Source organism: Tasmannia lanceolata, unplaced genomic scaffold (assembly GCF_043159265.1).
Source record: "Tasmannia lanceolata isolate RefF3 unplaced genomic scaffold, GAP_Taslan_0.1 ptg000023l, whole genome shotgun sequence".
Lineage (NCBI taxonomy): Eukaryota > Viridiplantae > Streptophyta > Magnoliopsida > Canellales > Winteraceae > Tasmannia > Tasmannia lanceolata.
Window position 1 is genome coordinate 9,007,911 of NW_027518700.1, and position 27,472 is coordinate 9,035,382.

General features: G+C 39.9%; 1 protein-coding gene and 1 pseudogene across 1 annotated transcript; both read left to right on the top strand.

Annotated features, from left to right (window-relative positions):
- The first annotated feature begins 164 nt into the window (after nt 1-164).
- LOC143855740 (rust resistance kinase Lr10-like) lies at nt 165-13,644 on the top strand (annotated as a pseudogene).
- An 11,507-nt stretch (nt 13,645-25,151) lies between these two features.
- Nucleotides 25,152-27,260, top strand: LOC143856223 (rust resistance kinase Lr10-like). Its single transcript, XM_077366370.1, has 2 exons — nt 25,152-25,527; nt 25,745-27,260. The coding sequence occupies exons 1-2, from the start codon at nt 25,380-25,382 to the stop codon at nt 27,031-27,033; spliced, it is 1,437 nt and encodes a 478-aa protein (XP_077222485.1). The 5' UTR covers nt 25,152-25,379; the 3' UTR covers nt 27,034-27,260.
- Nucleotides 27,261-27,472: the final 212 nt, after the last annotated feature.

A 27,472-nucleotide genomic window follows, 5' to 3' on the forward strand; every position in this document is an offset into this window, starting at 1 on the left:
ACTCTGTTTTATCGTAAGGATACGGTGAGGGTAAAGGAGGCCAAGGAGTCGCTCTTATATAATGAGATATAGAAAAAACCTATTCTTGATGAGAGTCAAGAGCATGAACTAGTTGTTCTCAATGAAAATTAAAGAAGAAGGTTGTCTAACTAGGGATTAGGAAAATGCAGTTGAAGGTTGTACAATGTTATCATTGCAAGGAATACGGTAGCATCAAGCAGGTTAGTCTGAAGTTAGCCGACAAGATAAACAATGGTGTTAGAGATATGATTGTGGTAGTAAATGATGACCAGAGCGAAATAGTTGGAGATTGTGGTAGTAAAAGATGAGCAGAGAGAACTAGTTGGAGATTGTGGCAGTAAAAGATGAGTAGAGAGAAATTCTTGGAGATGTTCTCATAGTCTTGACAAGGAGTAACACTTCTCTTTATGACGATTGAATTCAAGGTTCAGGGTACTCTGTTCATATCATAGTTAGCAAAATGCCGTTTTAAACAGTGTTTTTTTTTTTTAAAACACACGTTTAGAAGCCTTGGCGTTTAAAACGCCATTTAAAACTTAAAAAAAAAAAAAAAAAAAAAAAAAAAAAAAAAAAAAAAAAAACGTTTAAAACACGTTATTCCAATTTTACCCATTTTGTCTCCTTATTTACAAGTATGCCACCTAGAGATGGGTATACCCTATTTTCTAATCTTTTTCTCTCCGCAAGGCAGCTTCTCCTTGGCTCACCCAAACCATAATCTCTCTCTCTCTCCTCATAGTAGCTGATCATGATCACGATTCACACGAAGGTGCCCCTCTTTCCCTCTCTATCTCTATCTTTCTGTTCCCCCGTGACCTCCCAATGCTCCAGACAAATAGGTTTCAGAAGAGATAAATGAGCTTGCTTATAGACAAAGAAAAAGAAAATTCAAAACCCATAAGGCTTTAGATAATCAGAGGCTTTGTGACCCTAATTAAATTTTGATGCAGCTATGTTCAACCCTAACCCCTGTCATCTTTTCTTTTCACCAATTCAGATGAAGCTCCTTCACATTTAGTGGCCCTTTTGGCAACCAAAAGGAAAGAAAAGAGAACATTTGAGTAAAAACAGTTGTCTGGCTCAAAACCCATTTGATTTAAAACGGTTTAAGTTTCATAGAAATTCCTTAGTGAATAAATATGCTTCATTTGATTAAGAACATTTTAAATTTGATAAAAACAGCTCTCAACAAAAACCCATTTAGAATTTTGGTGTTACATTTACATTTATATAAACCCTTTATTTAAATCCGTTTTTTTAACCAAAACGTTTTAAACTCGTTTTATTCATTAAACATATTTTTTAGGGAAAATTACATTTACACCCCCTCTAGTTTCTGACACATTCAACTCTAACCCTGACTTTCAAAACGTGACAAGTACACCCCTTGAGGTTTCAAAATGTGGCAAGTACACCCCTTCTGTCAACGATCCATTAGTTTAACCTGACGGAAAGACTAAAACTAACCATGGTTAATATTTTGAGGACAAAAATACCCTCATTTGAAGAGGGATTAGGGTTACGCCATTTCCCACCGCCGTCGTCGCACCTCCGGCCACCGTTGCCGTCGCCACCTTCGGCTACCGCCGTCACCTCCACGACAGACAATGAAACCCCACCCCAAGGCTACATCAAACCCACATTTCAAGAAAAAGAAATTGATACAAACAAAAACAAAAAGCCCTAAATATTAGGGTTTATGTGCAAATCATGATAATGGTGTGAATGAAGACAAATAAAACTCGTAAATCAAGGGTTTATGTTGATAAATAAACAAGGGTTAGAATCAAACCCTAATTTTCAGTTTTCAAGTCTGAAAACCCTAATTTTCAGTTGGGGAAGACGAGGGCATTTTGGTCATTCCCGCCTCGCCGTCTACTCTGTCACGTTAAAAAAAACTTCAGGGGGTGTACTTGTCACGTTTAGAAAGTCAGGGTTAGAGTTGAATGTGTAAGAAACTAGAGGGGGTGTATCTGTATTTTTCCCCATTTTTTCGTTTCTGTTTATTTGACCATTTATTTAACTACGTTTTTTCGAACCAAAACCGTATTAAACCCGAATTTTTCCCGTCCCGTTTTTTTGTTGTACCACGTTTTGCTAACTATGGTTCATATATGATCTAGGAGATATTATTTTGATACTTTCCAGGAGATAAGGGCATGTATAGTATCCTTAGGTGACAAGTTCACTTATGGCGCCACTAGAATTGGGACGGTATATATCAAGATGTTCGTCGGAGTGGTTTATACTTTAGATTAGGGGTGTTTATTATTTGGTTATAACCGAATAACTGAACCGAACCGAATTTGGTTATTCGGTTTGGTCGGTTAGCCGGAGTGGTTTGGTCGGTTCGGTTCGGTTCGGTTTCGGTTATTTTGTTTATGGAGATTCGGGTTCGGGTTTGGGTTCGGTTATCTCTGTGGACCCCGATCCGAGAGAGAGGCGGGGGACGAGCCCCCACGCGCTAGTCTCAGGATCATCCACGTGAATGGAGAGCTCTACCAAGGAACTCTCGAAAGAAGTGCCCCTCACAGCATAAGTGGCGATAAAAAGTGAAATACCTCTTGATTCGGGGACTAGCCCAGATTCGAGGCGTACCTTGAACAAAGAAGAGTCGACATCCAAGGAAGTGGGCCCTGGATCCCATACTATGCTCTGTTGCAACGGATAACCAGAGATTATAAAAGAAAGGTTCGTGCCTGGTTACGAATTTGGAAGGTCCGAAGAGCACCTCATCCGCCCAAGTGCAAACACCTGGTCTCTTATGCCATTTACTTATTGATTTTGAAGAGTTTTGGGAGAAAGTCATGTGAAATGGGAACACATATCTCCGAGAAGACGTCTATCTAATCATGCATGTCTCGGAGGAATAATAAGCACACATAAAAGAAATGAAATAAGTGTCACCTGAGAATAGCTAGATTATGAGTGTCATACCTAATTGGTGTCTAAATTCTGGTGTACAAACACATGCATGGTACAGCTAAAAGTATAGGATCTGTACATGAAAGTAAGAAAACATAACCAAACACACAACACAAATCAACTCTATACATGACTGGACAAGACAAATCCTAAAACTCTAATGCAAGACTTGACTCGGACCAGAATGGCCGTCCATCCTAGCTGCTCTACGTATCCCTGCCTCGGGAAGAATCGGAGTCAACGTAGTTCGATGACCTATTCTAACTATGATGCCTAACCATCTAGAACCGCTATCGTAGACTCGATCCACTAGACTCGACTGATTTTTAAAGTTTTTTGTACAATTGCTTAAGCTCATGTGAATTGTAATTTTTAGGACTCCCTATATGCCCTAACTAATGCAAGTTGATTAGCCTTAAGCTAATGCAGGTGGGTCCTACATCCTATGTGTAACTAGGTTGTGCATCCTAAGAAAAACCATGGGCTGACTATATGTTTCCTAGTTTAGCCATCGGTTTGACTAAATGTCTAACCGACCAGGACTCGAGGCCTCCTAACTCTAGGGACACTCACACGACAGGACACACCATATCAATACCAATCAGGACAAACTCCTAACTCTAAAACACCCCGAATATCTAGGACAGACTCCTAACTCTAGGGGAAGATCTTTTTGAAAAGGTTTTGAATAAGTTTTGTATTTTTTTGAAGGTTTAAAATGTTTATTTTTAAAGGTTTGGCTGGACTTGGGATGTGGATCCCAAGTTGCACTACGTACCCTGTTAAAAGGGATCAAGCCAACGTAGTTCGGAACAGACTTTCCTAACTACTCCTAGTGACTCAAGATTTTTGAGATTTTTTATTTTTCAAGTGTTTTTGAATTTTTGACACAAGATGACAGAATCCTATCATCATAAGGGTAGGATAGACTCCTGATATCCCGCAAAGGTTGGACAGCATCATATGCTTTGCGGGGGAATTGGACAGAATCACGACTCTGCAAGGGTTGGACAGCATCCTATACCTTGCAAGAGTGGATAAAAAATCACATGATTTGATGAGAGGTTGGATGGAATCCTAACCCCTATGATGATAAGACTGACTCCGAAAACTGAAGGACTGACTCCTATGCTAAGACTGACTCTCTAGCTAACTCCAGCTAAGGACAGACTCGAAACCAAAAGCTTTATAAAAAGGGAGAACGATGCCAGTGAGACTAGGCTAGTCTCTTAAAAGAAAAATGACAGCTGACGCTTATGAGACATGACATGTCTCCTATAGAAGAGAGGACAAATAAGGGTGTCATCGAGACTAGGCAAGTCTCCTAAACTCTGAGAATATTATGACCAATGAGACAAAGCCTGTCTCAAAAAGGTTTGACTTTTCTGCACGAGACATAGCTTGTCTCCCTAAAAGAGCGCTCTAGATGACTCTTTCATTGCCCTTGCAATGAATATCTAAAAAAATAAATCATTATGTCCGATTATTAACAAGCCAAGTTAACCAAGGTCTTTAACTACTCCACATAAAGAGGAAACTAATAACTAAGCCAAAACAAAGCAACTGACGCCATGAAAATGATTAAATGTTGCATTTTTAACCTGGTCGGAAAAAATGTTGCATAGGCTGTTATCTTGATGGTGGAACAAGTAACTTGTTTGGTGAATCACTTTCTAATAGTGGGATCAATCAAGATTGTTGGGAAGCTTGAGTTGGATAGGTTTTAGGGAATCCTTCAATAATAGACGTGGATCATGGAACCAAGTCAAGTGGTACTATGTGGTTTTTGAAAGGGTAATGTGCAAACGCCGGCAAGTACTTATTCAAAAGACTTTGTCTTAGTTTCTCTAACAACCAAGTCAAGTGGTACTATGTTGTTTTTGCAAGGGTAACGTGCATATGCCGAAAAGTACTTATTTAAAAGACTTTGTCTTAGTTTCTCTGACAGTTACTGAAAGCAAAACCAGCCTTCATAATCAGTTTACAGATATGGACATTGGTTTGTGGAATTAATTTGGTAGAGGTGATAATTGTTATTCTTGAGCATATCAAATTAGCGTAGCAAGTTAGCTGGTCAGTGAATTTGTTGGATACTTTCACCTATTTTGTTTGGAAAATTGAAACAAACCAAAATGACAAGAATGAAGAATTCAATATCATATGATGCTTTCTTTAATATGCAGCTATGTCCAGAGAGGAGAACATGAAGTCTAGATATTAGGAGCATGGGTACTCAGGCTGGTACAAATACAGTAGGCATCGTTCATCGATGATTAAATCATCGCAGATAATGTTCATCAAAGTAGAATAGCTCTAGTGAAAAAAAAAGAAGGACATTGTGAGTAGAAAATTTTATCATAGAAAATCTCCTCATTTACTTGTGTGCTTCTTTCATTGATACTCTTGAGTTTGTGATGTTCTCATTGTGCCCAAGAGTTTTGTCTTGGCTACATATCAACTAAACACCAGAAACTATATCATAATAGCTGACTACAGAGAACTAAACTAGGTTTTTTTTTTTGACTGGTTGAACTAAACTAACTCCTTTCTTCGTATTATTGAGTAGTGCTTCTTGGCTCAATCAACAGGCAAGGTCATGAAAAGTAAACTTGTTTTCTCAAATTAACATGTACTGTCCCTTAACTATAATCAATCATCAAAGGAAAGACTCAGGATTTCCCCAAAAAAAATTCTATTATAATTATTCTCGATATTGAAGAACAATCATTAAAACAAAAACAACTGTTGTCAATAGTATTATCAACAAATGCTCCAAATTCTTGCACTTTCAGGATGGGCCCAATGACAAGGAAAGAATACCAAATAAGTAACAGATGTGCTACAAGAGTCAAACAAGCGCCAAATTCCCAAATTCAAACTCATTACTCCACTTCAAGCAATCTAAAAAACCACAAACCCCCTTTATTTCAAACGCCCCACATTCACTTCCATTTCAAATTAGCCAACCAGATATACTAGACAATCAAATCACAAAATTCAGGCCATGTTTGGATTGCAAGAATTTGATGGAAAACTTTGGAAGGAAAAATATCTCTAAAATTTCTTACTTTTTTTTTTTTACTCACAAAAACAAGATTACTTGAACCAACCCTAATCAATTTTTCCTTAAAGGGACTTTCAATTTATGATAAAACCCCTCTAAATTGACCATAATTATATCATTTCTCTCCAAATTGTGGAAATAAAAAATTTTCCCAAGAAAAAGTTTCCCATAAAAAATGCTTTATTGCCATCCAAACAAGGCAATAGGGTTTATAATTATCTGAGACAAGAAAAGAAAGGAATCTATAGATAGGGGAAAAGGGTAAGAAAATTCAACAAAACCCAATAACTTGCCAGACTATTCAAGAAACAATCTAGATCATATAGCATTACATTTTTATAAAACAAAAAATAATTGTTAGATTAGGATTTATCTTTCAATTGAGAAGAATATTGAATCTTACTTGCATAACAGAGGCCTTGTGGGTTGTAGAATTGAAATCAAAATACACTGAAATGAATGAAAAGAGTTGGGAAAAAGAGGATTTGGGAATGGATTCTGTGTAGATTCGGAGGTCTAGTTTTGTTCCAGGGAGGAGTTTTTTTTTGGGACATGATTTTTTCGCCCCCGCTGTAGGATAATGCGCCCTCCTCGTTAACGTCAAATTACCTTAAGAGGGGGCGAAGTATCCTAAGTGAGGCGAATTTATCTTTTTTTCTCTATTTATATTTTGAGCTTATCTGTCACGTGAGATGTGTACGTGGAGAAACAAGAAATGGAACAAATTGACATATCTGCCTTCTCAGCTGCCATCTGTCGTGCGCTTATTTTTTTTCTCCCGCAATTCAGGTATTAATTCCGCCTAGCACTTCCCATTCCACTAATGTGTTAGACCCAAATAGACCTGGCAAACGGGCGGGCCGGGCCGGTTTGGACCCGGCCCGTACGGGTCCGGGTCCGGGTCAAACAGGCCAGGTCAAAATGACCCGGAAAATTTTACGGGTCACTAAGTTTGGACCCAGGGCCGGGTCGACCCGCTGATCACCCGGATATTTGACATATTTTTTAAGATTTTTTTTATTTGTGGAGGGATTTGCTAGCCACCTTCGCCAACCATTTATGTTGACTGTTCGAGAGATTTGTCTTATTGTCGCGTGGTTCAAACTGCAAAGATCTGGCAAAAGTACGATTTGTGAAAAGGTGGCTAGCAATAAATAATAATCATGGGGTACTAAATTTTAAATGAGAAATTACCGAAAAATGGAACCAAAGTAGAAAAATTAAGGGAAAAAAACCGAAACGATGTTCTAAAATATGACAATTACGGAAAAAATTACATAGAAAAACGAAAAGTTATGACAATGACGGAAAAAAATACATAGAAAAAGTAAAAAGTTATTACAATTACGGAAAAAAAAATTCCAAAATAAAACCTTTTGCACTTCGCTACGGGCGCCCGCGAAGGGCCGGGTGGACCTGCGGGTCCGGGTCACTTTTTGCCAGGTCTAGACCCAAATGCCAAAATCCAGGAAGACGGAATAGGAATCCCAGTTATGATTCTTAATTCCAATAATCCAAATGTGCCCCGAATAGGAATCCCAGTTAGGAAGAACGTTTCCTATGCACCTGCATACAATATGTACTTGCATATGGTATATATTTTGAACAGCATTACCTAAGAATATAGTCTCTTATATCTTATATTGCATTAGTTATTAGAGACCCAACTGTATTTGAATCCTCTTCTTTTCTTACATTTGTGAGTTTGCCAATCTGTTTTTCTTGTAAAACCGCCTCTTTTGTGACTGAAAAGAATTGGTGCATTTATTTAGGGGTGTCAATGGATCAAGATGGTCCAATGGATCCTTCGAATCCGAACTTTAATGGACAGGATATGGGCATACTAGAAAGATCCATGGACGTGTTTTGGATCCTCATCATAAGATCTGAAATTTTTTAAAATCGGATCCAGACATGCAAAGAAAATCCAATGGATAGTCAAGATCCGAAGTTTTTTTTTTACAAAAATACCCTTATAAAGTTTGTAATAACATTTTTTTGAATGATAAAGTATGTAATAACATATGTAATATGCAGGGTATTTCTTCTGTAAAAGCAAATAAATTTCAGATTGATGAAATTTCGTGATTCACTTTTCTATTTCCTCTCTTTTCGTCGATTGATACATCTCTTCCTCTTCCTCCATCATTTTATTCATTTTTGTATTCATAAGACTTGTTTGGATTTCATTTGACGAACAACTCTGTTCATGGATTTCCATCATTGCACAAGTACTAAGGCCCTGAGTCATTTGGGAGCTATTACATAACTTTTGATCCAGTCAACGACAGTGATTTACTCATAGTTGACTAAACATTATAACTTCTTTTTATCGTTTTAATTGTCTACAATGTAAGTAGGACCTACTAGGACTCTCCGATGGACTGTCCGATTTGAAATAGATCATGACCAGGACACGGTAAGTAGGATCCGAGGAACACTCCAAATCCGATCTGACCGATAAAGGATTTGAATAGATCGTGACTGAGACATAGGTGGATCCGATCCGAAGTTGATCCGTTGACACCCATAGATTTAGTCTTGTACCAAGATAAGTTTCCTGCTATGGCATCATTTTATCCTACAAGATGCCTTTGGGCTTCACCTATGCATTATGAGATTAAAGAAAACCTAGTCTACACTGTAAACTTGAAATTCATGCTTATGATATATAGCTGATGACCTGTTATGTGGATACTGACATGGGCATGCTTTTCAACAGAGTGGGACTGGGCTGAGTGCTCTCTGTTCTTTTTTGTTCTTTCTAATCACTTTTACAGTTTTACTCGACCTACTTTTGGGCTTCTTATATTTAAGATACTTTTTGCATTTTTTTTTGTTTACTACGTTTTAAGGGTGTGTGTCAACAGGCCTATCGTCGTACCATGTTCAACATTGAGAGAGTTGCATATAGATGGTGGTTCTCGAAATGTTGCTCATTGATTCTTTCCTCTGATTTCACTATTTTTGCGAAACTATTCTTTGGTTTTTCCTTTTCATTTCCCCTGTACACTGAATCTATTGTAGGAGGATGCTTCTATTGTTTTAGTTTCTTCTCTGTTTTGCATTTTTTTGCTGAAGTGTGGAACCTCTCTTACTTGAACCCCTCATTGTCATAATCCAATTTCTATCTAGGTTTGGTAGCCACTTGATGTTGACTCTAAAGTTGCTTTTGTTTGGTCTTTATCTGCACCTGTGAACATTCCACAAGCTGTATTTAGTATCCCCAACCATTTTTGACGTACAAGTCAGCTGTTGCTTCATGGTCATTGATTAAGACTTGTATATAAACTAGTTTTACTGGTTGGATTAATAGGGTGGATGTTCTAATGGGACTGATACAATTCCCACCCCCAAAATTATAATCGATCAGGACTCGGATCCATGCGACGACTATTGTGGAGATAACATTCGGTCACTAGCCTTCTTCTCTGTTCATGTATACACATTTTGTCTTGAATCCTAATTAGTTTCTTCTCTCTCTTTATGTTCTGAATTTTCTAGTACATTTATTGTCTATTCTCTTTTGGGTGATTCATGTCTTTGTATAGTAACATTTCTAATCTGTTGCAGATGCATGCAAACACAACAAGTTTGTTATCACTAAAGCGTAGGTTCGCACAATACGAGAATACTGTGCTTGGATTACTGTCATGCTTTTGTTCTTAATTGCCACTAGCATTTCGAAGCATTTGCATCTCATGGGAATGCTATTGTTGGACCCCCAGATACTATGAGTTTCCATGTGTCTTCCTTGAAGTATATGATTGTTTAAATGGTTCATGGTTGTCATTAAAATATGGTCATAGTTGTCAACCCGTATACTCGATTTCTTAATTTTATGACTGGTGAATCGTAAGAGTTTGTACAAGAACAGACATTAAGTTAAATATTTGCATGGCAATTTTACGGAAAGCCATTTCGAGGTTGACTTTTGAATGACAGAACAGACACCTCAGACTTATTAAAAGAATAAGACAAAATCTGCTAAAAAGTGAGCCTACATGGCTGTTCTCTGATGCAAAAGCTAGCCCAAGAAATTGCCTAGCAAATCCCAAGATACATACACTTTGCAAAGATGAAAAGACAATAACCTCCTCAATCGATTATTAAAACATTACACAGACCCACTCAATATATCCACACCTAACTTATTGAAAAGTTGTGCTCTCTACCAAATCCCAACCGTGTGGACCCAGCATTAGAGGAGTGAAGAGTGACCTTTTTTCTTCTTTTTGAGGTGGGAGAAAGGAAGCAGCCAGGGAAAAGGCTCCAAGTACATACAAACAACTACCAGCCAGACAAGGGGAAAACACAGAAAAATATTGGGTTTTGATGTAAACCCAAACTGCAATTTGGGTGCAGTTTTGACTTTTGAGTCATCTCAGACCTGAATTTACGCCTAAATTTCGATTGGAAAGGCCCAACTTTTCAAATGATACTAAAAAGGAAAACACTTTGAAAACGGGATTTCATTTGGAAAATAAAGACACACACTGTGTTTTCGTCTTTTCATTTGTTTCTCAAACGAAATCCTGTTTTCCTAGCAGCCACTTTTTAAAATCAGATTTTATATTAAAACACTAACATAAAATACCTCACAAGACCAACCCTGTTCCTTATTTTCCTTTGGGAAGCCGGCATTCTCGTTTTGCATGTGCGTCCTTTAGTGGTAGGAGTTTAAAATCTTATTTAGGACTTCAGATCTTATTATAAAAGTCGTCTAATTTTTGTTACTGGCCTGCAACTTTCAAATAAGACCTCCTTATATATACACCGTAAGTAACAAACTCAACTTCAATCCAAAATTCTAATCCTCCCAGCATCAATGTCCTATCAAGAATAATCATAAACTTGTACTAGTTGTTCATTTCCGTCTTCATCGTCATCTTTTGTGATCATTTATCGCAATATCCAGATATGTCATGCCGTAAAAGTTTTAATTCTTTCTCTAACAATGCAAGTAGTTCATCAGACGAGATTCCTGGAGTAATGAAATTTTTAACAGTCGTCATCATCGGTTATATAAAAAATAAGCAATCACTAACCATCTTGTACACAGAGGGTTAGCGAGTCATATCTTATTTGCACAACTCAAACTCGAAAGTGAGGATCTTGACTTGATGTTACGAGCCCGTTGATACCGCAATCGATCCGGTAACGATCTCATTGTATGTCGTAGAAGAGGCTACTAGAGTCGCTCATTCGTTCTTCACGATCACAAATCCGAGAGCCTACGGATGATGGCTCTAGAGAGAGTAGGGAGAGAGAGAACGAAACTTAGGAAAGAGAAGGAGGAGAGATTGGGTCTCATGATATGATTCTTTTCTAGAGATATCGACTACTTATATATAATAGTAGTCCGGGGCTATAAGGCTCCTTCTCTAGATATGAGTCTAAGAATCTCACCCAAGTCCAACTCTAATTGCTTATCAAGATAAGCCAAAACGAGAGTTCTAATATCTCATGATAACTAATTGGATTTATCCATTTAGCTTGTTGGGGGGCCCACCACCTATGTGGTGGTTTCTTTTGGTTACGGGTAAACCAATCCTTATCCCAACAATCGGTAAGATCCTGAAGCTCAATTTGGACTCTAACCTGAATGTATTTTTTTATGGTGTTAGGGTCCTGAGTGGGGGCCCACCCTAGGTATGGGACTGGGTGGGACTGAGCCTGGTATGGGACAGGTTTAAAGGGCCTAGCCTAATGTGTTCCATCAGCTCTAACGCTTTTAGCATATTGTCATACCTAGTGGAACGCGCTAGGTAGGGGTACAACTTGGGTCGATTTTTGGGAATTCATGTTAAGCTTTTACCTTAAAATCGGGTTGGGTTCAGGTTGATTCCTCTTCATTTTTTTAGCAAAAGCTCAACCCGAGTGGACCCGAGTTGCACCCATAGCGCTAGGCTTGGTCCTTTAAACCTGTCCCATATGAAGCTGGGTCTGTCAAACCTGATGGAACGAGTTTGGCTAGGCCCTTTAAACTTGTCCCATACCAGGATTGGTCCCACCAAGTCCCATACCTAGGTGGGCCCCAACTCAGAACCTTCCAGATGGCCAGACTTCTCATGATCAAGTTTTGAAAATTTTGCAGTAATACAAGTAGTGAGCACGGTGGCCATATTTGCAGTTTTCTTCATGATAATCAATTGTCTGAGAAAGGCAGGAAATGCAATAACAGAAAAAAAATTATAATTATTCCAGCCTCCCGACGACCCCATCGGAGCCAACTTTATCGGATCCAATTTTATCGGACCCAACTGTTGGGCATGTCATTGAGGTCCCAACCCCAATTTCATCTGAGCAAAGTTATCACACGGCTTTACTAGACGGACAAATTGAAACAGGGACGATTGAGAGGTTTATCAAAGGCATGGTGAGAGAAAGACCCATCAGATTTTCAGCTGACCAACTAGAGAGTTTCACTAGAAATTGTGCTGTGAAATTGGGTTCAGGTGGTTATGGAGATGTTTATAAAGGGAAGCTCCCCAACGGAGTTCTGGTGGCTGTTAGGGTTCTCAACAGAAAACTGGTAAGGGAGTTGAAGGGCAATTCATGGCAGAAGTGGGTACAATAGGAAGAGTTCATCATATCAATCTGGTAAGACTCCTTGGATTCTGCTTTGATGCCACCATCAAAGCACTTGTGTATGAGTTCGTGGAGAATGGATCTCTAGACAAGTTGTTGTTTAGTGAGGAAAGGAAAATTGAGTGGGAAAAGCTGTATGAGATAGCAATTGGTGTAGCTAAGGGAATTGCATACTTACATTAAGAGTGCCAACAAAGGATCATTCACTATGACATAAAGCCTAGAAATGTTCTTCTAGATGCAAATTTCAATCCAAAGGTGGCTGACTTTGGATTGGCTAATATCTGTGATAGAGAAAATACTCATGTTCCAATGAGCCATTTCAAAGGAACTCCCGGTTATGCTGCGCCAGAACTATATATGCCAGGCCCAATAACTCACAAATGTGATGTTTACAGCTTTGGGATTCTTTTGTTTGAGATTCTTGGGAGGAGGAAGCACATGGATGATAATCTGACTGAAAGCAAACAGTGGTTTCCAAGATGGGTTTTGCACAAGTTTGAAAAGGCGAATTGGGGGAGATGATGACACATTGCGGAATCAAGGAGAAGGATAGAGAGAAGGCTGAGAAAATGTGCATGGTTGCTCTATGGTGTGTTCAGTTCTCGCCCGATGCGAGACCTCTCATGAGTAGTGTGGTGAAGATCTTGGAGGGAGAAGCAGAAATCATCGCACCCCCTCCAAACCCATTTCAACAACTGGAAGCAGGTTCACTTGTGCGGAGGGACATCGATGTAGATTCAACAGCAAGTGGAAGAACTCTTGTACTTTCAGATTCAACAGCAAGCGAAGACGAAGGAACTGCTGAAATTTGTGGCAAAGATTACACCCCAATCATGAAGAAGTATGATATAGAATTGGTTACTTTACCTTGAAGAGCAGATTTTATTTTAGGTATGTACTTAAAAAAGAAAAGAAAAGTTGTAGATGATTTCCTAGGGGTCCGCTTGGATGTACTCATATAGAAGTAGAGCGAAAGGATTGTGGATTCCTATTCCTTTACTTTCCCTTTTCTCTTGATTTGGGAGGAAAGTTGAACAGTGCAAAACGGCTTGCATTTGAAAATTTTACAGCCAAAGGACTGTCATATAAATAGTAAGTGGCAACCAAATATAGATTGTAATTGAAAAATATGTACTTTTTCTTTTATCTTCCCACTTTTTAATGCATCCAAACAAACCCTAGTTGTAAAAGTTTCTTCTTTTATGCTAGACTTGGATCAGATATGTGAAGCAACTATTGTACGGACTAAAGATGCAAGAAGGCAAGAATCTTCTAACATATAACTTTGCTCAATGGACTTGTGGATCAACTCTACAAGATTGATCAAAAGTTGAAGGAAGAAGACAAGGCTCGTATGCTTAATTCATATGACCACCAAATAACGACTCTGTTTTATCGTAAGGATACGGTGAGGGTAAAGGAGGCCAAGGAGTCGCTCTTATATAATGAGATATAGAAAAAACCTATTCTTGATGAGAGTCAAGAGCATGAACTAGTTGTTCTCAATGAAAATTAAAGAAGAAGGTTGTCTAACTAGGGATTAGGAAAATGCAGTTGAAGGTTGTACAATGTTATCATTGCAAGGAATATGGTAGCATCAAGCAGGTTAGTCTGAAGTTAGCCGACAAGATAAACAATGGTGTTAGAGATACGATTGTGGTAGTAAATGATGACCAGAGCGAAATAGTTGGAGATTGTGGTAGTAAAAGATGAGCAGAGAGAACTAGTTGGAGATTGTGGCAGTAAAAGATGAGTAGAGAGAAATTCTTGGAGATGTTCTCATAGTCTTGACAAGGAGTAACACTTCTCTTTATGACGATTGAATTCAAGGTTCAGGGTACTCTGTTCATATCATAGTTAGCAAAATGCCGTTTTAAACACGTTTAGAAGCCTTGGCGTTTAGAACTTAAAAAAAAAAAAAAACGTTTAAAACACGTTATTCCAATTTTACCCATTTTGTCTCCTTATTTACAAGTATGCCACCTAGAGATGGGTATACCCTATTTTCTAATCTTTTTCTCTCCGCAAGGCAGCTTCTCCGTGGCTCACCCAAACCATACTCTCTCTCTCTCTCTCTCTCTCTCTCTCTCTCTCTCTCATAGTAGCTGATCATGATCACGATTCACACGAAGGTGCCCCTCTCTTTCCCTCTCTATCTCTATCTTTCTGTTCCCCCATGACCTCCCAATGCTCCAGACAAATAGGTTTCAGAAGAGAAAAATGAGCTTGCTTATAGACAAAGAAAAAGAAAATTCAAAACCCGTAAGGCTTTAGATAATCAGAGGCTTTGCGACCCTAGTTAAATTTTGATGCAGCTATGTTCAACCCTAACCCTTGTCATCTTTTCTTTTCACCAATTCAGATGAAGCTCCTTCACATTTAGTGGCCCTTTTGGCAACCAAAAGGAAAGAAAAGAGAACATTTGAGTAAAAACAGTTGTCTGGCACAGAACCCATTTGATTTAAAACGGTTTAAATTTCATAGAAATTCCTTAGTGAATAAATATGCTTCATTTGATTAAGAACATTTTAAATTTGATAAAAACAGCTCTCAACAAAAACCCATTTAGAATTTTGGTGTTACATTTACATTTATATAAACCCTTTTTTTAAATCCGTTTTTTTAACCAAAACGTTTTAAACTCGTTTTATTCATTGAACATATTTTTTTAGGGAAAATTACATTTACACCCCCTCTAGTTTCTGACACATTCAACTCTAACCCTGACTTTCAAAATGTGACAAGTACACCCTTTGAGGTTTCAAAATGTGGCAAGTACACCTTTTTCCCTTTTTTTCTCCCACTATTCAGTTATTCGGTTATAACCGAATAACCGAATTTCTAATCGGTTCGGTTTCTGTTCAGTTTTTAGAAATTTCAGTACGGTTGATAACCAAAATTATTTCGGTTATCGAAATTTGATAACCAAAATTATTTTGGTTATCAAATCTCGGTCTATTCGGTTCGGTTGTAACCAAACGAACACCCCTACTTTAGATGGTGTGGCATACATCCCAAAGATGCAGAAGAATCTAGAAGTGTAGCGGATTGTATCATTTTTGGTTGGAGACACGTTAACTGATGTACCTAAGAACTCGATAGATGATTGGAAAAGACGTGTGGATGGAAAGAATCTAGAAGTGTGGCAGACTGTGCAGTCTCTTTTGCATATGGTACAATGGCTAACTTTGAAGGCTTACATAGTGTAGACGTGATGTAGCATGGCTGCCCGTGCGAGGGCATTTTACCAAGGTTGAATGACAATCACACCTACAAGCATAAATTGCAGAAGAAGCTAAAAGGAAAAAGTTCATGTTTCTCCCTTCTTTGACCCTGTTTGCTTAAGATTATGACAACCTATTGTGAGTGCTAAACCAATTATTGGACTCAAATTTAAATGCAATTTTGACTCCAATAATCGGTTGGGCAGTCACAATCAGTTGTCATAATCTTAAACAAACAGGGCCTTTGTGTTATTTCATAAAATTAATAAAAGTCCATTACAAGAATTTGATAACATCAATTTGTAAGAAAAAGAAACTCTAAATCCTAACTTAAGACCTAGTAATTAATCTTAGACATCCATCTAAACTATCTTACATGAAAGCTAAAAGCATGGCTAAAATAACCCTAAAATAGAAATCTCGCAATAGATGTGTACTTTATCTGTTAATTTGCTATAACTTCCTCAAATGAGGCCCAAATTGTGAGATAATATGCTCGTTAGATAGGAAATTGGAAAACCTTTCTAATGATACTAAAATTAAGCCAAACATATGAAAATTGATGCCTAAAATGCAGGCGCGCTTAAAATAAAATTGCAAAAATAATGGAAGTGGGCATGCAATCGACGACTAAAATGAATTGACAACGGATATGCAATCTACAGCTACCATGCATCGGAAAAAAAAAAAAAAACAATCTATGGTTACTAGAGAGAAGTGTTGCCTCGTAGCTGACTCTATGTTTTTCATTTAATACACTTATGAAGAATTTGGATTGTAGAGATCAAGCGCATGAATCATCATCCTATTCCAATTTTGCCTGATTTCTACTCTTTAAAAATGGACGGAATCATGGGGCGAAAATCAATTTTCCCTCACAAAGGTTGGTATTCTAATTCAACCCTGGTCGAAATGAAGTTTTCCCTCACAAAGGGTGGTAATCTAATTCTACCTCGTCGAAATTAAGTTTTTACATAATTTGAATTAAATTTTTTATTTTTATTTTTCCTCATTCCATTTTATAGGAGCATCGGAATAAGATGCCGATTCCAATGCCTGGTTCCGGCAATCTCCTAAATTCATTCAACACTTTTATCTTTAAAAAAGGGGGAAATTGCCTAGAGTCTCTCTATTTAAATTAAAATAACATAAAAGAAAAAAAAATAGAAAGTAGCTGCTTCCTACAAGTTTCCAGATAATGAGGGCTGTGGTATTCCATGGAAGTCTCCTAAGGAGTTTTTATATGATGAAAGGCCTTATAGTCCATTATTTTTTTAAAAAGACTCTATAGATCGAAGGGTTAAGATCAACCTATGGAAATGATTTTTGGGGCACATCCTATTTAGGTTGTGTCCCATCTAATGGACGGTTTGGATCATCCTATAGTGTGGGCCGTACAGTGCTTTCAGAAAAAAATAATGGACTACAAGGCCTTTCATGACGTTGCTTTGTTAGGAAGGTCCTTGGCAGTTGGCACCTTCATTCTTTACGGTAAGAAAGACCCAACCACTGGTGTACCTGAAAAGACAATAACTATGGAATTATGGATTAATAGAATATGTGATTTGCTAGGCAATTTCGCGGAGACCCAATTCACTTCTGACTGTTGCAGGAGAGAGTAGCCACCTCAGGTGAATTAATGAATAAGACAAAATCCTTCAAAAATGAGCTTGCGTGGCTTTTCTCTAGCGCAAAAGTGAGCTGCCAAATGGCTTTCCGCAAAATTACCTAGCAAATCCCTTATTGAGACTATTTTTTTTTTTTTTTTTTTTTATGGTTAAGCTGGGGTTGGGCAAGACCCCCACCAGATATATTGAACCAAAAAGAAAATTACATGAAAGGAGGAGAAGTTGTCAAAGGACAACTAACTCAATGGCTCGGGCTCCATGAGCCAAACAAGAGCGTGAGCTCAACAATAAGGGAAAGTCAAAAAAACATTACAAACGTAAATACATCTCCCCAGATATATCTCTACTTATGGAATCCCTCAGATAATTCGGAATACATTGAAGAGGAATATTCAGACTCTTACAGGGGTAGTCCCTTTTTGAAAGAAGATCAGCCACAGAATTTGCTTCTCTCCATATATGAGTTATCCTCCAGTCTATAGTGTTCAAAAATTTCCAACACTTACTGATCTCAGAAAGATTCTTCCATGGCGGGTCAGAGAGCTTTGCAAAGGAATTTACGGCGAAATTTGAGTCGGCTTCAATCCACAGATGTGTGATCCCCAGTCTTTTTGCCACTTCCACCCCAATGCAAATAGCCTTAATTTCCAGAGAGAAGATCTCGTCCTTTTGAGTGTTCACAGAGAAACAATGAAGAACCTCTCCATTCGAGTCCCTAAGAGTTCCCCCAAGTCCTCCCCCTTCATCTGATAAGGACGCATCGGTGTTGAGCTTGTATTCCCCTCGAATTGGAGGAATCCATCTGCAGAACTTATTCTGTTTAAGCTTCCGGATGCATTTTAGGCCGAAGTTACTAGCCATCCGGATTTTTCGGTCGTCACTATCATAAAAAACGTTGAGGCTTCGCACTTTCAGCTTGACATCATCTAAAATTTGTTGAAGAACCACACTTTTGTGGTTGAATTTTTTATCAAAAATTCTGCGATTACGCTCTTTCCACAATCTGTAGATAGAAGCAGCAAAGGCAACTCTGATGATTACTGCACTCTGACCCTTGCCTCTCCACTGGGTGCGGATCCACTCTTCCTCTGCCCTAAGAGTTCGTTTCAGTGATCGATGAAACCCACAAAGCCTGAGGATGGATTTCCAAATCCAAGCAGAATAACCACAGCGAAAGAAAAGGTAATCGATGGATTCTTTTTCAGAATGGCAGAGAGGGCATCTTTCATCGATGGACGAGTTTCTGAATATGATGTGATCTCTGGTAAGGAGCTTAAGATGAAGGGCCTTCCAAGCCATTAGAGCATGCCTAGGAACATGACGACTAAACCATAGAGTAGAAGCCCAATTCACACTAGCATGCTTCTTTCTGATTTCAGACCAGGCGCTTTTTACCGAAAAATTTCCGTCCACTGAAGGCATCCACACTGCTCTGTTCTTCGGGTCTTCATGAAATAGCGCTTTAATCAAGATTGCTTTTTCCCTGCGAAGTGACACGTTATCTAGTAAGGGGTGCCAGCAGTCCAGGTGATGAATGGCGTCAAGCTTTTTGATGGAGGAGAGAGAGTGATCAACTCTTGATCTCAAGATCAATTTGTCAAGTGACCCAGCCGGGTGCCATGGTTGGTTCCACACATCAATCTCTGATTCGTTTCCAACAATATAGCAAATATTTCCTCTGATTATCTCCCTAGCATTTAAAATACTTCTATAAGCCCACGATGGCTTTGATGGTATCCCAACAGTCCATATGTTCTTATTTTTCAGATACTTTGCTTTGATCCAAGAGGCCCATAATGAATTATTATCCTGGAGAAGCCCCCACAAGAGCTTGCATTGGAGCGCAGTGTTAATATCCCTGAGGCTACGAACTCCTAGACCTCCTTCTTTTTTTGGTTTGCAAATAACATCCCAGGCCACCGTGTGCACCTTCTTCTTCCCTTCCCCACCCGCCCAGATAAAATCTCTGCAGATTTTCTCAAGCTTATCCATGGTACTCTTTGGGATATTGAATGAGGATGACCAGTATATTTGATAAGTTTGGATTACAGACTTCACTAATTCGACTCTGCCTGCCATCGATAGGAAGCGATTGCACCAGCAATTGATTTTTTTTACCACTTTGGAGATGATTGGTAAGCAATCATTCGAAGTTAGCCTCGAGGTAGTTAGGGGAAGGCCCAGATATTTTATTGGAAAGGTTCCTTCAGGAATGTTCAGCTTCTCTCTGATTTTCCTTCTAACAGAGGAACTTGTCCCTGAGAAAAAAATTTCGCATTTTGAAAAATTGGCCTGAAGGCCTGTACATTTATAGAATTTCTTAAGGCAAGAGAGGACACCCTTAGCTGACTCAAGTGTTCCTTCTGTGAAGACCATAAGGTCATCAGGGAATAGAACATGAGTAATTGCAACTACTCCCTGATTAAAGGGAGTTTTGATTTTACCTTTTTTGGAGGGCACTATCAAATATTCTTGTCAGCATTTCCATAGCAAGGCAAAAGAGAAGTGGCGAAAGCGGATCTCCCTGGCGAATTCCATTCGACGATGAGAAATGCCCCTGGGGGGTGCCATTTACAAGGATAGAGAAGGTGGGAGTTTGAATGCACTCAGCTATCCAGTTGCACCACTTGCTGTTAAAACCCTGCTTCTGCATGAAATTGAGAAGAGCTTCTCTTTTTACATTGTCGAAGGCCTTGGCAAGGTCTATCTTCACACACATTGCAGAGACTTTCGACTGAAGGTGGAAGTTGTGTAATACATCATGAGTGAGAAGAATATTGTCTTGTATCAGTCTCCCCGGGATGAAAGCAGACTGATTTTGACTCACAAGCTTGTTGATCACTGATTTAAGTCTCCCAGCCAAGATTTTTGTAATTGTCTTGTAGACAACATTACAAAGAGATATTGGCCGGAATTTACTTGGTGAGGAGGCATCTGGTCCCTTCGGAATGAGTGAGATGAAGGTGTTGTTGAGTTCTTTGAGCATCTGACCTTTGATGAAAAAATTCTGAATTGCTAGAGTGAAGTCGTTTCCCACCAGGTACCAGAATCTTTTAAAGAAGTTTCCATTGAAGCCATCGGGTCCGGGAGCTTTGTCACCATCCGCCTTAAAAACCGCTTCTTTCACTTCTTCAGCGGAAACATCCCGAGTCAAAAAAGCATTTTCCTCTTCAGAAATCTTTTTGATCGGATTTGGGGTGCAGAACGCAGGAGAGGGGTACTTATTCATGAGTTTCTGATAGAAACTAACAAGAATACTCGAGATTTCTCTTGGATCAAAGGAGACAGTGCCATCTTCACGCTCCATTGCCATGATTTGATTTCTGTGATATCTCATCTTTACAGCCGCATGGAAGAATTTTGAGTTAGTATCCCCTTGGCACAACCAATCAATTCTGGATTTCTGTTTCATCATAGACACTTCTTTTTCAGAAGCACTTAGGAATTCATCTCGGGCAATGATTTCTTCATCTCTTATGGAATGATCCGCTGGGTTTAAAGCCAATCTGTTCTGCACTTCTTCCAGCTTAATTCTCGCAAGAGGGAGGATTATATCCACTCGGCCAAAAACATCTTTGTTCCAGGTGAGTAAAAGCCTTTTCACTTCTTTAAGCTTCTGCACCAACCTGTACATTGGGTTCCCCAAGACTTTAAGAGCCCATGCCTGCTCCACCACAGGGTAGAGAGAAGAGTCCTCGAGCCACATGTCCATGAACCGGAATGGCTTTGGCCCAAGACTGTTATATTCTCTGAGATTTACAACAATTGGGCTATGGTCAGAAATTCCAGGTGGTCTATACTCAGCAAAAGCAAGTGGGAAGTGCTGCAGCCAGAGATCATTTATCAGAGCTCTGTCAAGACGGGCATATTTCCTTTCAGAGACAGTGGCTCTGTTATTCCAAGACAGAGGATGGCCAATCGAGCGGAGATCCATCAAAGAGCAGCTATTGATGCAATCATTAAAATCTTCAATGTCATGCTGGTTGTGAAGAGCACCATATGATCTCTCAGAGTGATCCCTGATTACATTAAAATCTCCCATCACAATCCACGGGTCTTGGATAGTCGAATTCAGGCTTTTTAAATCTTGCCAGAGAATTTTACGATCACCCCCGTAGTGCTGCCATAGACAACAGTGAGCTTGAAAGCTTTATTGGTTTGTAAAAGCCTGACACTAGCATGGATGAATTGGCTCGAATCCCTTAGGATGTCAAGCTTAACGCGGTCCGGATCCCACAGAATCCAAATCCGCCCCTTAATCACATGGTTGTAGTTGCCAAAAGAATTCCAAGAATCACAAATGTCATATACATGGTCTTTCATCATCGGCTCTTTTGCTTTGGTTTCTTGAAGACAGCATATAGGCACATTTGAACCTCTGATCAAATTTTTAACCTCACCCTTTTTTCTCCGGGAGCAGATTCCTCTTATATTCCAAGAGGCAATAGCTTTCATTGAGAACTGTTGGGGGGAGTTTGAAGGGGGCTCTCAGAAGAGCAAAGTTCAGAAGAGTTGCTAGAAGGCAAATGATTTTGAGAAATACCAGATCCAGAGCTAGTGACAAGTTGATTTGGTCTCAGCTCAAGCCTCTGGACATTTTCTAAATCTACTCTCTTTAGAGGGTCAGCTGAATAAGGATTTACAGTTGTCTTCTCATATTCATTTTTGTTTGGGAGGCCTGGGGACCACTTATTCTTGAGCGCAGGGAAGAGATTTTCTTCATCTGATCCAGATGACTGGTCCTCCGCCGGTGTAGTTTGAGACTCTGAATTTTCCATTTGGCTGGTCTTGCAGGGGTGCAGATTAAGTTTCTCTGAGTTGTCTACTTCAGCTGGCAATACTGTTGAGCTTTCCTCAGGGAGAATTTGGGGTTGTTGAGTATGCTTTTCTGAAGATTCTTCACCAGGGATGGGGCCTTTTTTGCCGGGTTCATTTGGGTCATCAACTCCATCACCGCAGAGATCTACAGTGCTGTCCTCCTCGACCAGAGAAGAGAAGCTGTTACGGAGGACAACGCTCGTCGCTTGAAGGTCGTTGGCAGAACTCTTTTGGATGATAGTAGGAGGAATGACAGTGGGCTCCTCTACAAGAGATTGTCTTATGGAGCATACCGGTCTCCATTCCTGTTTTTGGGGCAGGCTTCTCGGTTTTGGATCATTTGGCTGGGTGCTCTTGGGACAAGCTTCGGTTTGATGACTAAAATTCTTGCAGCAATTGCAAGCATTTGGCCTCCAGTCATATTCGACAATTTGATGATGGATGCCTGTAGATGAGTGGATTGGAATAGTGTCAGGATATGGATCTCCAGCCTCAACTTCCACACAGAGCCTTGCAAAGCTTAGTCTGGTTTGTTCAGCAGTTTGTGAGTCCATATAGAGGGGATGTCCGATGTAACTTGCTATTTTACTGATCCCGTCGGCGCTCCAGAATTGAAGAGGTAGTCCGGGGAGCCGAATCCAGATGGGAACTGAAGTGAGTTCGAGCTTTTCCAGAAGCATACCTGGATACCATTTCCTGAGAACGAGTGGCCTTCCGTCATATGAATGTTCACCTGATTCCAGCACATAGTTGCAATCCTCCGGGCAGGTAAAATGAAAGAGATAAAATCCCTTACTCAGGGTGTATAGACACAACTCACCTTTCAGCTTCCACTTCCTCATTAGGTTTTCTCGGAGATTCATGAAGTATGGGCGTCTACCGATAAAGTAGCCAACCAAAGAGTTCTGCCATTTGCTTGCTATTCTTGTGGTTTCTTCTTCCTGGAAGAGGATTTGCCTATTCCCCTGCTCATCAGCGTGGGGTTTCACAAATTTCAATTTAGTTATTACAGTGCCTTTTTTCTGCTCAAAAAGGGATCGCCATGGATTACTGGTTTTGGGGGGATTTTGAGTTGGAGCATCAGTTCGAGTTTCTTGAAGGTGTGGGCTTGCAGCATTTTCCTGTGATGTACTAGGGGTATTTTCAAGATTGGGAGCGGTATGGCCCTTCAAATTATGAAAAGTAGAAGTTTCTGCTCCTTCCAGGTTTGGAAACTCGAGGCTGTCAAAGTTAATAGTCTGGGGTTTGATAGATGGACCAGCGGTTAAGGGGGGGAATTGCACGGTTACTTCATTTGTCTGGGTAAAATTCTCCTCGGGTTCTCTATTCTGACCAGAGCAACTACGGTTAAGAAAATTTCCTTTTTTGGGGCTGGGTTCCGAAGATAGGTTAGCCATACTACTTTGGGAAATCATCTTCAAGCTTGAGCTCTCCTTGGGGCCTGGTACATCATGAAAAAGAAACTGATTTATGCAGGGGGGAGGGGGGGGGCTGTATTCACTGATGGTTTCAACATCATAGTCAATAGAGTTTTGGGTTTGCAAGAGCTTGGGGTCTTGCACCTTTTTTTCCTGGTTCTTCTTTTTCTCCAAGCTACCTGCATCATTTGCCTGCGATTGCTTTTTTTTTTTGTTTTTCTTATTCTTACCAGAGCTATTAGTCGAGGATGAGTGGAACCTTTCAAGGTCTGCAGTAGACAGACGGTTGTCTCCCTGGCCTTGAGGATGCTGCAGTGAGGGTCCTTGTAGGATATCAAAACTTGGGGGCGCATGAAGGGCGTGGGCCCTTATTTGGGAGATCCTTGAAGGGCTTGGGCCCTCTGTCGATTTTTTATTTGATATTTTATCTGCTTGAAAGAGCCATGGAGGAGGGGTCTCCGGGGGGAGCTGCTGGACGGAAGTCAGGGAACTTGTGTTCTTGAGTTTTTCAAATCCGAACTCTTCTTCAAGTTCCCTTATTACTTTTGAGACGAGATCAGGAGTTTTTCCCAGCTTGTCTTCTCTACAGATTTGAGGAGGATTCCTCGGGTGGGGTTTCGTCTGCCTCAAGCTCGCTGCGAAAGCTTCAGCAGAACTGAAATCTAAAATATTTTGACCCCCAGGGTCCGGAGGGTTGGAGGCCATGACTGGATGCTCGTTTCTACTGTCTTCTACTTTGACTAGGAGAATGGTTGAGAGTTTGCTTGTGGAAAACACAAAGCCCTTGTTACTGTTGACCCTTATTGAGACTATAAACCCTGACGGAGCTTCAATTCTGTTGGCTGGGAATTTGATATGCTCCTTTCAAGTTTCAATTACCAACCGAATCTGGACCAAAAGTCAGAGGTGTGAACGAGTGACCTTTTTTCTTTCCTTTGAAAAATTACGAATAATTTTTTTTTTTTTTTTGAGGGATTTGCTAGCGTCCCTCCATGGTTTAAAATTTTAATTTCAGTAAAATTTCGGTCCCGGCCGAAACCCAAATTTTGGCCCAAATCATGAAATTTCCGCCGAAATTCAGTAGAAAGTCCCAAAATTTCAATTTTTGGGGCTGGCCGAAATTCCCAAAATTTTGAAAATTTTGGTTTGAGCACGTTTCGGCCAAAATTTAAAACCATGCATCCGTCACAAGGAAGGCATTTCCCGGATGGTCTATTGCATGTGACAGCAGCCACCTCGTGAATGAAGACAAATTCTACTGAAAAGTGAACCTGTGTGGCTGCTGCCACATGCAACAAACCATCCCCGAAATAACTTAGCAAATCCCTTTTTTCAAGGTGGGGAGAAAGGAAGCAGCCAGGAAAAAGGCTCCAATTACATACAATTAGACAAACTAGCGCGGAGACCAAAACCTGGGAGAAAAAATTTCTCATGGTAAGAGATAGTTACGTGAAACATTACAAACGTGTTCATGTGGATATCCTATCTGAATTCCACGTTGTTGACTAATTCCACACGTTGAAGAGTCTGGAAATCCCTTCTATAACAATCTTTGAACCTCAACCCAGAAATCTAATCCTCTCACCACCAAAATTCTTTCAAGAGTAATCTTTGACTTATACAGTTGTTCATTTCCTTCATCATCTTCATCCTCACCTTGATCATTTCTCTCTCTCTATATTCAGATATGTCATCTAATTTTCCTTGGACTAGTTCTTCGGGTGGGAGTAGTTCTAATTATCCTTGGACTAGTTCTTCGGGTGCCAGTAGTTCGTTCGATGAAGGGATTCAATCGGCAAACGACACGATGAAATGGTTCACAATCGCTGCCATCGGTAAGATACTGAAGCTCAATTCAGACTGTAATCTGACTTTAGTAAACTTGGGTTCGATATTTTTGAATTCGGGTTGAGCTTTTACCATAAAATCGGGTTGGGTTCGGGTTGATTCCAATTCATTTTCTAGCAAAAGCTCAACCCGGCCCGACCCAAGTTGCACCCTGTAATTCCCATGGCCAGATTTCTCATGATCCATTTTTTGCAAATTTGGCAGTAACATCGATAGTGGGCACGGTGGCCACAGTTGCAATAGTCTTCGCGATAATCAATTGTCTGAGAAAAACAGGAACTGCAATACCAGAAAAATTTTATAAATATGCCAGCATCCCGATGAGCCCACCGGAGCCAAGTTATGACACGGATGCCTTCTCTGACGGACAAATAGAAGCCGGGACGATTGAGAGGTTTATCAAAGGGATGGTCAGAGAAAGACCCATCAGATTTTCAGCTCAACAACTTGCTAGTTTCACTAAAAATTATGCTGTGAAGTTGGGTTCAGGCGGTTATGGAGATGTTTATAAAGGAGAGCTCCCCGACGGAGTTTTGGTGGCCGTTAAGGTTCTTAACAGAAAACTTGATAAGGGAGTTGAAGGGCAATTTATGGCAGAAGTGGGTACAATTGGCAGAGTTCATCATATCAATCTGGTAAGACTCTATGGATTCTGCTTTGATGCCACCATGAAAGCACTTGTGTATGAGTTCATGGAGAATGGATCTCTAGACAAGCTCTTGTTTAGTGAGGTGAGGAAAATTGAGTGGGAAAAGCTGTATGAGATTGCAATTGGTACAGCTAAGGGAATTGCATACTTACATGAAGAGTGCCAACAAAGGATCATTCACTACGACATAAAGCCTGGCAATGTTCTTTTAGATACAAATTTCAATCCAAAGGTGGCTGACTTTGGATTGGCTAAGCTTTGTGATAGGGAAAACACTCACGTATCGATGAGCGTTTTCAGAGGAACTCCCGGTTATGCCGCACCAGAGCTATGGACGCCATTTCCAATCACCCACAAATGCGATGTTTACAGCTTTGGAGTTATGTTGTTTGAGATTGTGGGGAGGAGGAGGAACGTAGATGATAATTTGACTGAAAGCCAACAGTGGTTTCCAAGATGGGTTTGGCAGAAGTATGACAAAGGCGAATTGAGGGAGATGGTGGCCCATTGTGGAATCGATGAGAATGATAGAGAGAAAGCAGAGAGGATGACCATGGTTGCCCTGTGGTGTGTCCAGTACTCGCCTGAAGCAAGACCTCCAATGAGTAGTGTGGTGAAGATCTTGGAGGGAGGAGCGGAAATCTTCATGCCGCCACCAAATCCATTTCAACATTTGGAATCAGGTTCAATTGCGTGGGGGGACAGCAATGTAGATTCAAAAGCAAGTGGAGGAACTGATGAAATTTCGGATTCAACAGCAAGTGGTGGAACTGCTGAAATTTGTGGCAAAGACTCCACTCCAATCATGAAGAAGTATGAAATAGAAATGGCTATTTTGCCTTGAAGAGAAGATTTCATTTTAGGTATGTACTTCAAGAAGGATCGAGAAGCTGTACATGATTTCCTAGATGTAAAAGTTTCTTTTGTTATTCTAGACCTGTATCAAAGACAGTCAATTTTCTTGGCCATGGCTACCAAGTTATCATCATCATCATAGTGGATTGAATTCAATTGTTAGTATATTCTTGATGTATTTCTCAATAATGGACTTACTATTTGAGTTGCTTTTTATGAGAGTATGTTAGTAGTCCATTGAGCTACATAAGGGTAATCTACTCTTTTCTCAAATATTGTAACCTTAATCATGTTTATATATTAAGAGAGTCTATCAGTATGTTAAGTCTGACAGTTCTCCCTTTTCACTTTCTACTTATTCTGTCTCTCTCTCTCACCTTTACATGGTATCAAAGCCCTAGGGTTCTTACGTTCTCATCATTTTTTCC

Coding starts and splice junctions, on each gene's coding strand:
- LOC143856223 (XM_077366370.1), top strand. CDS start 25,380: ATGTCATCTAATTTTCCTTGGACTAGTTCTTCGGGTGGGAGTAGTTCT. Junction 25,528..25,744: donor GTTCACAATCGCTGCCATCG/GTAAGATACTGA, acceptor CAAATTTGGCAG/TAACATCGATAGTGGGCACG.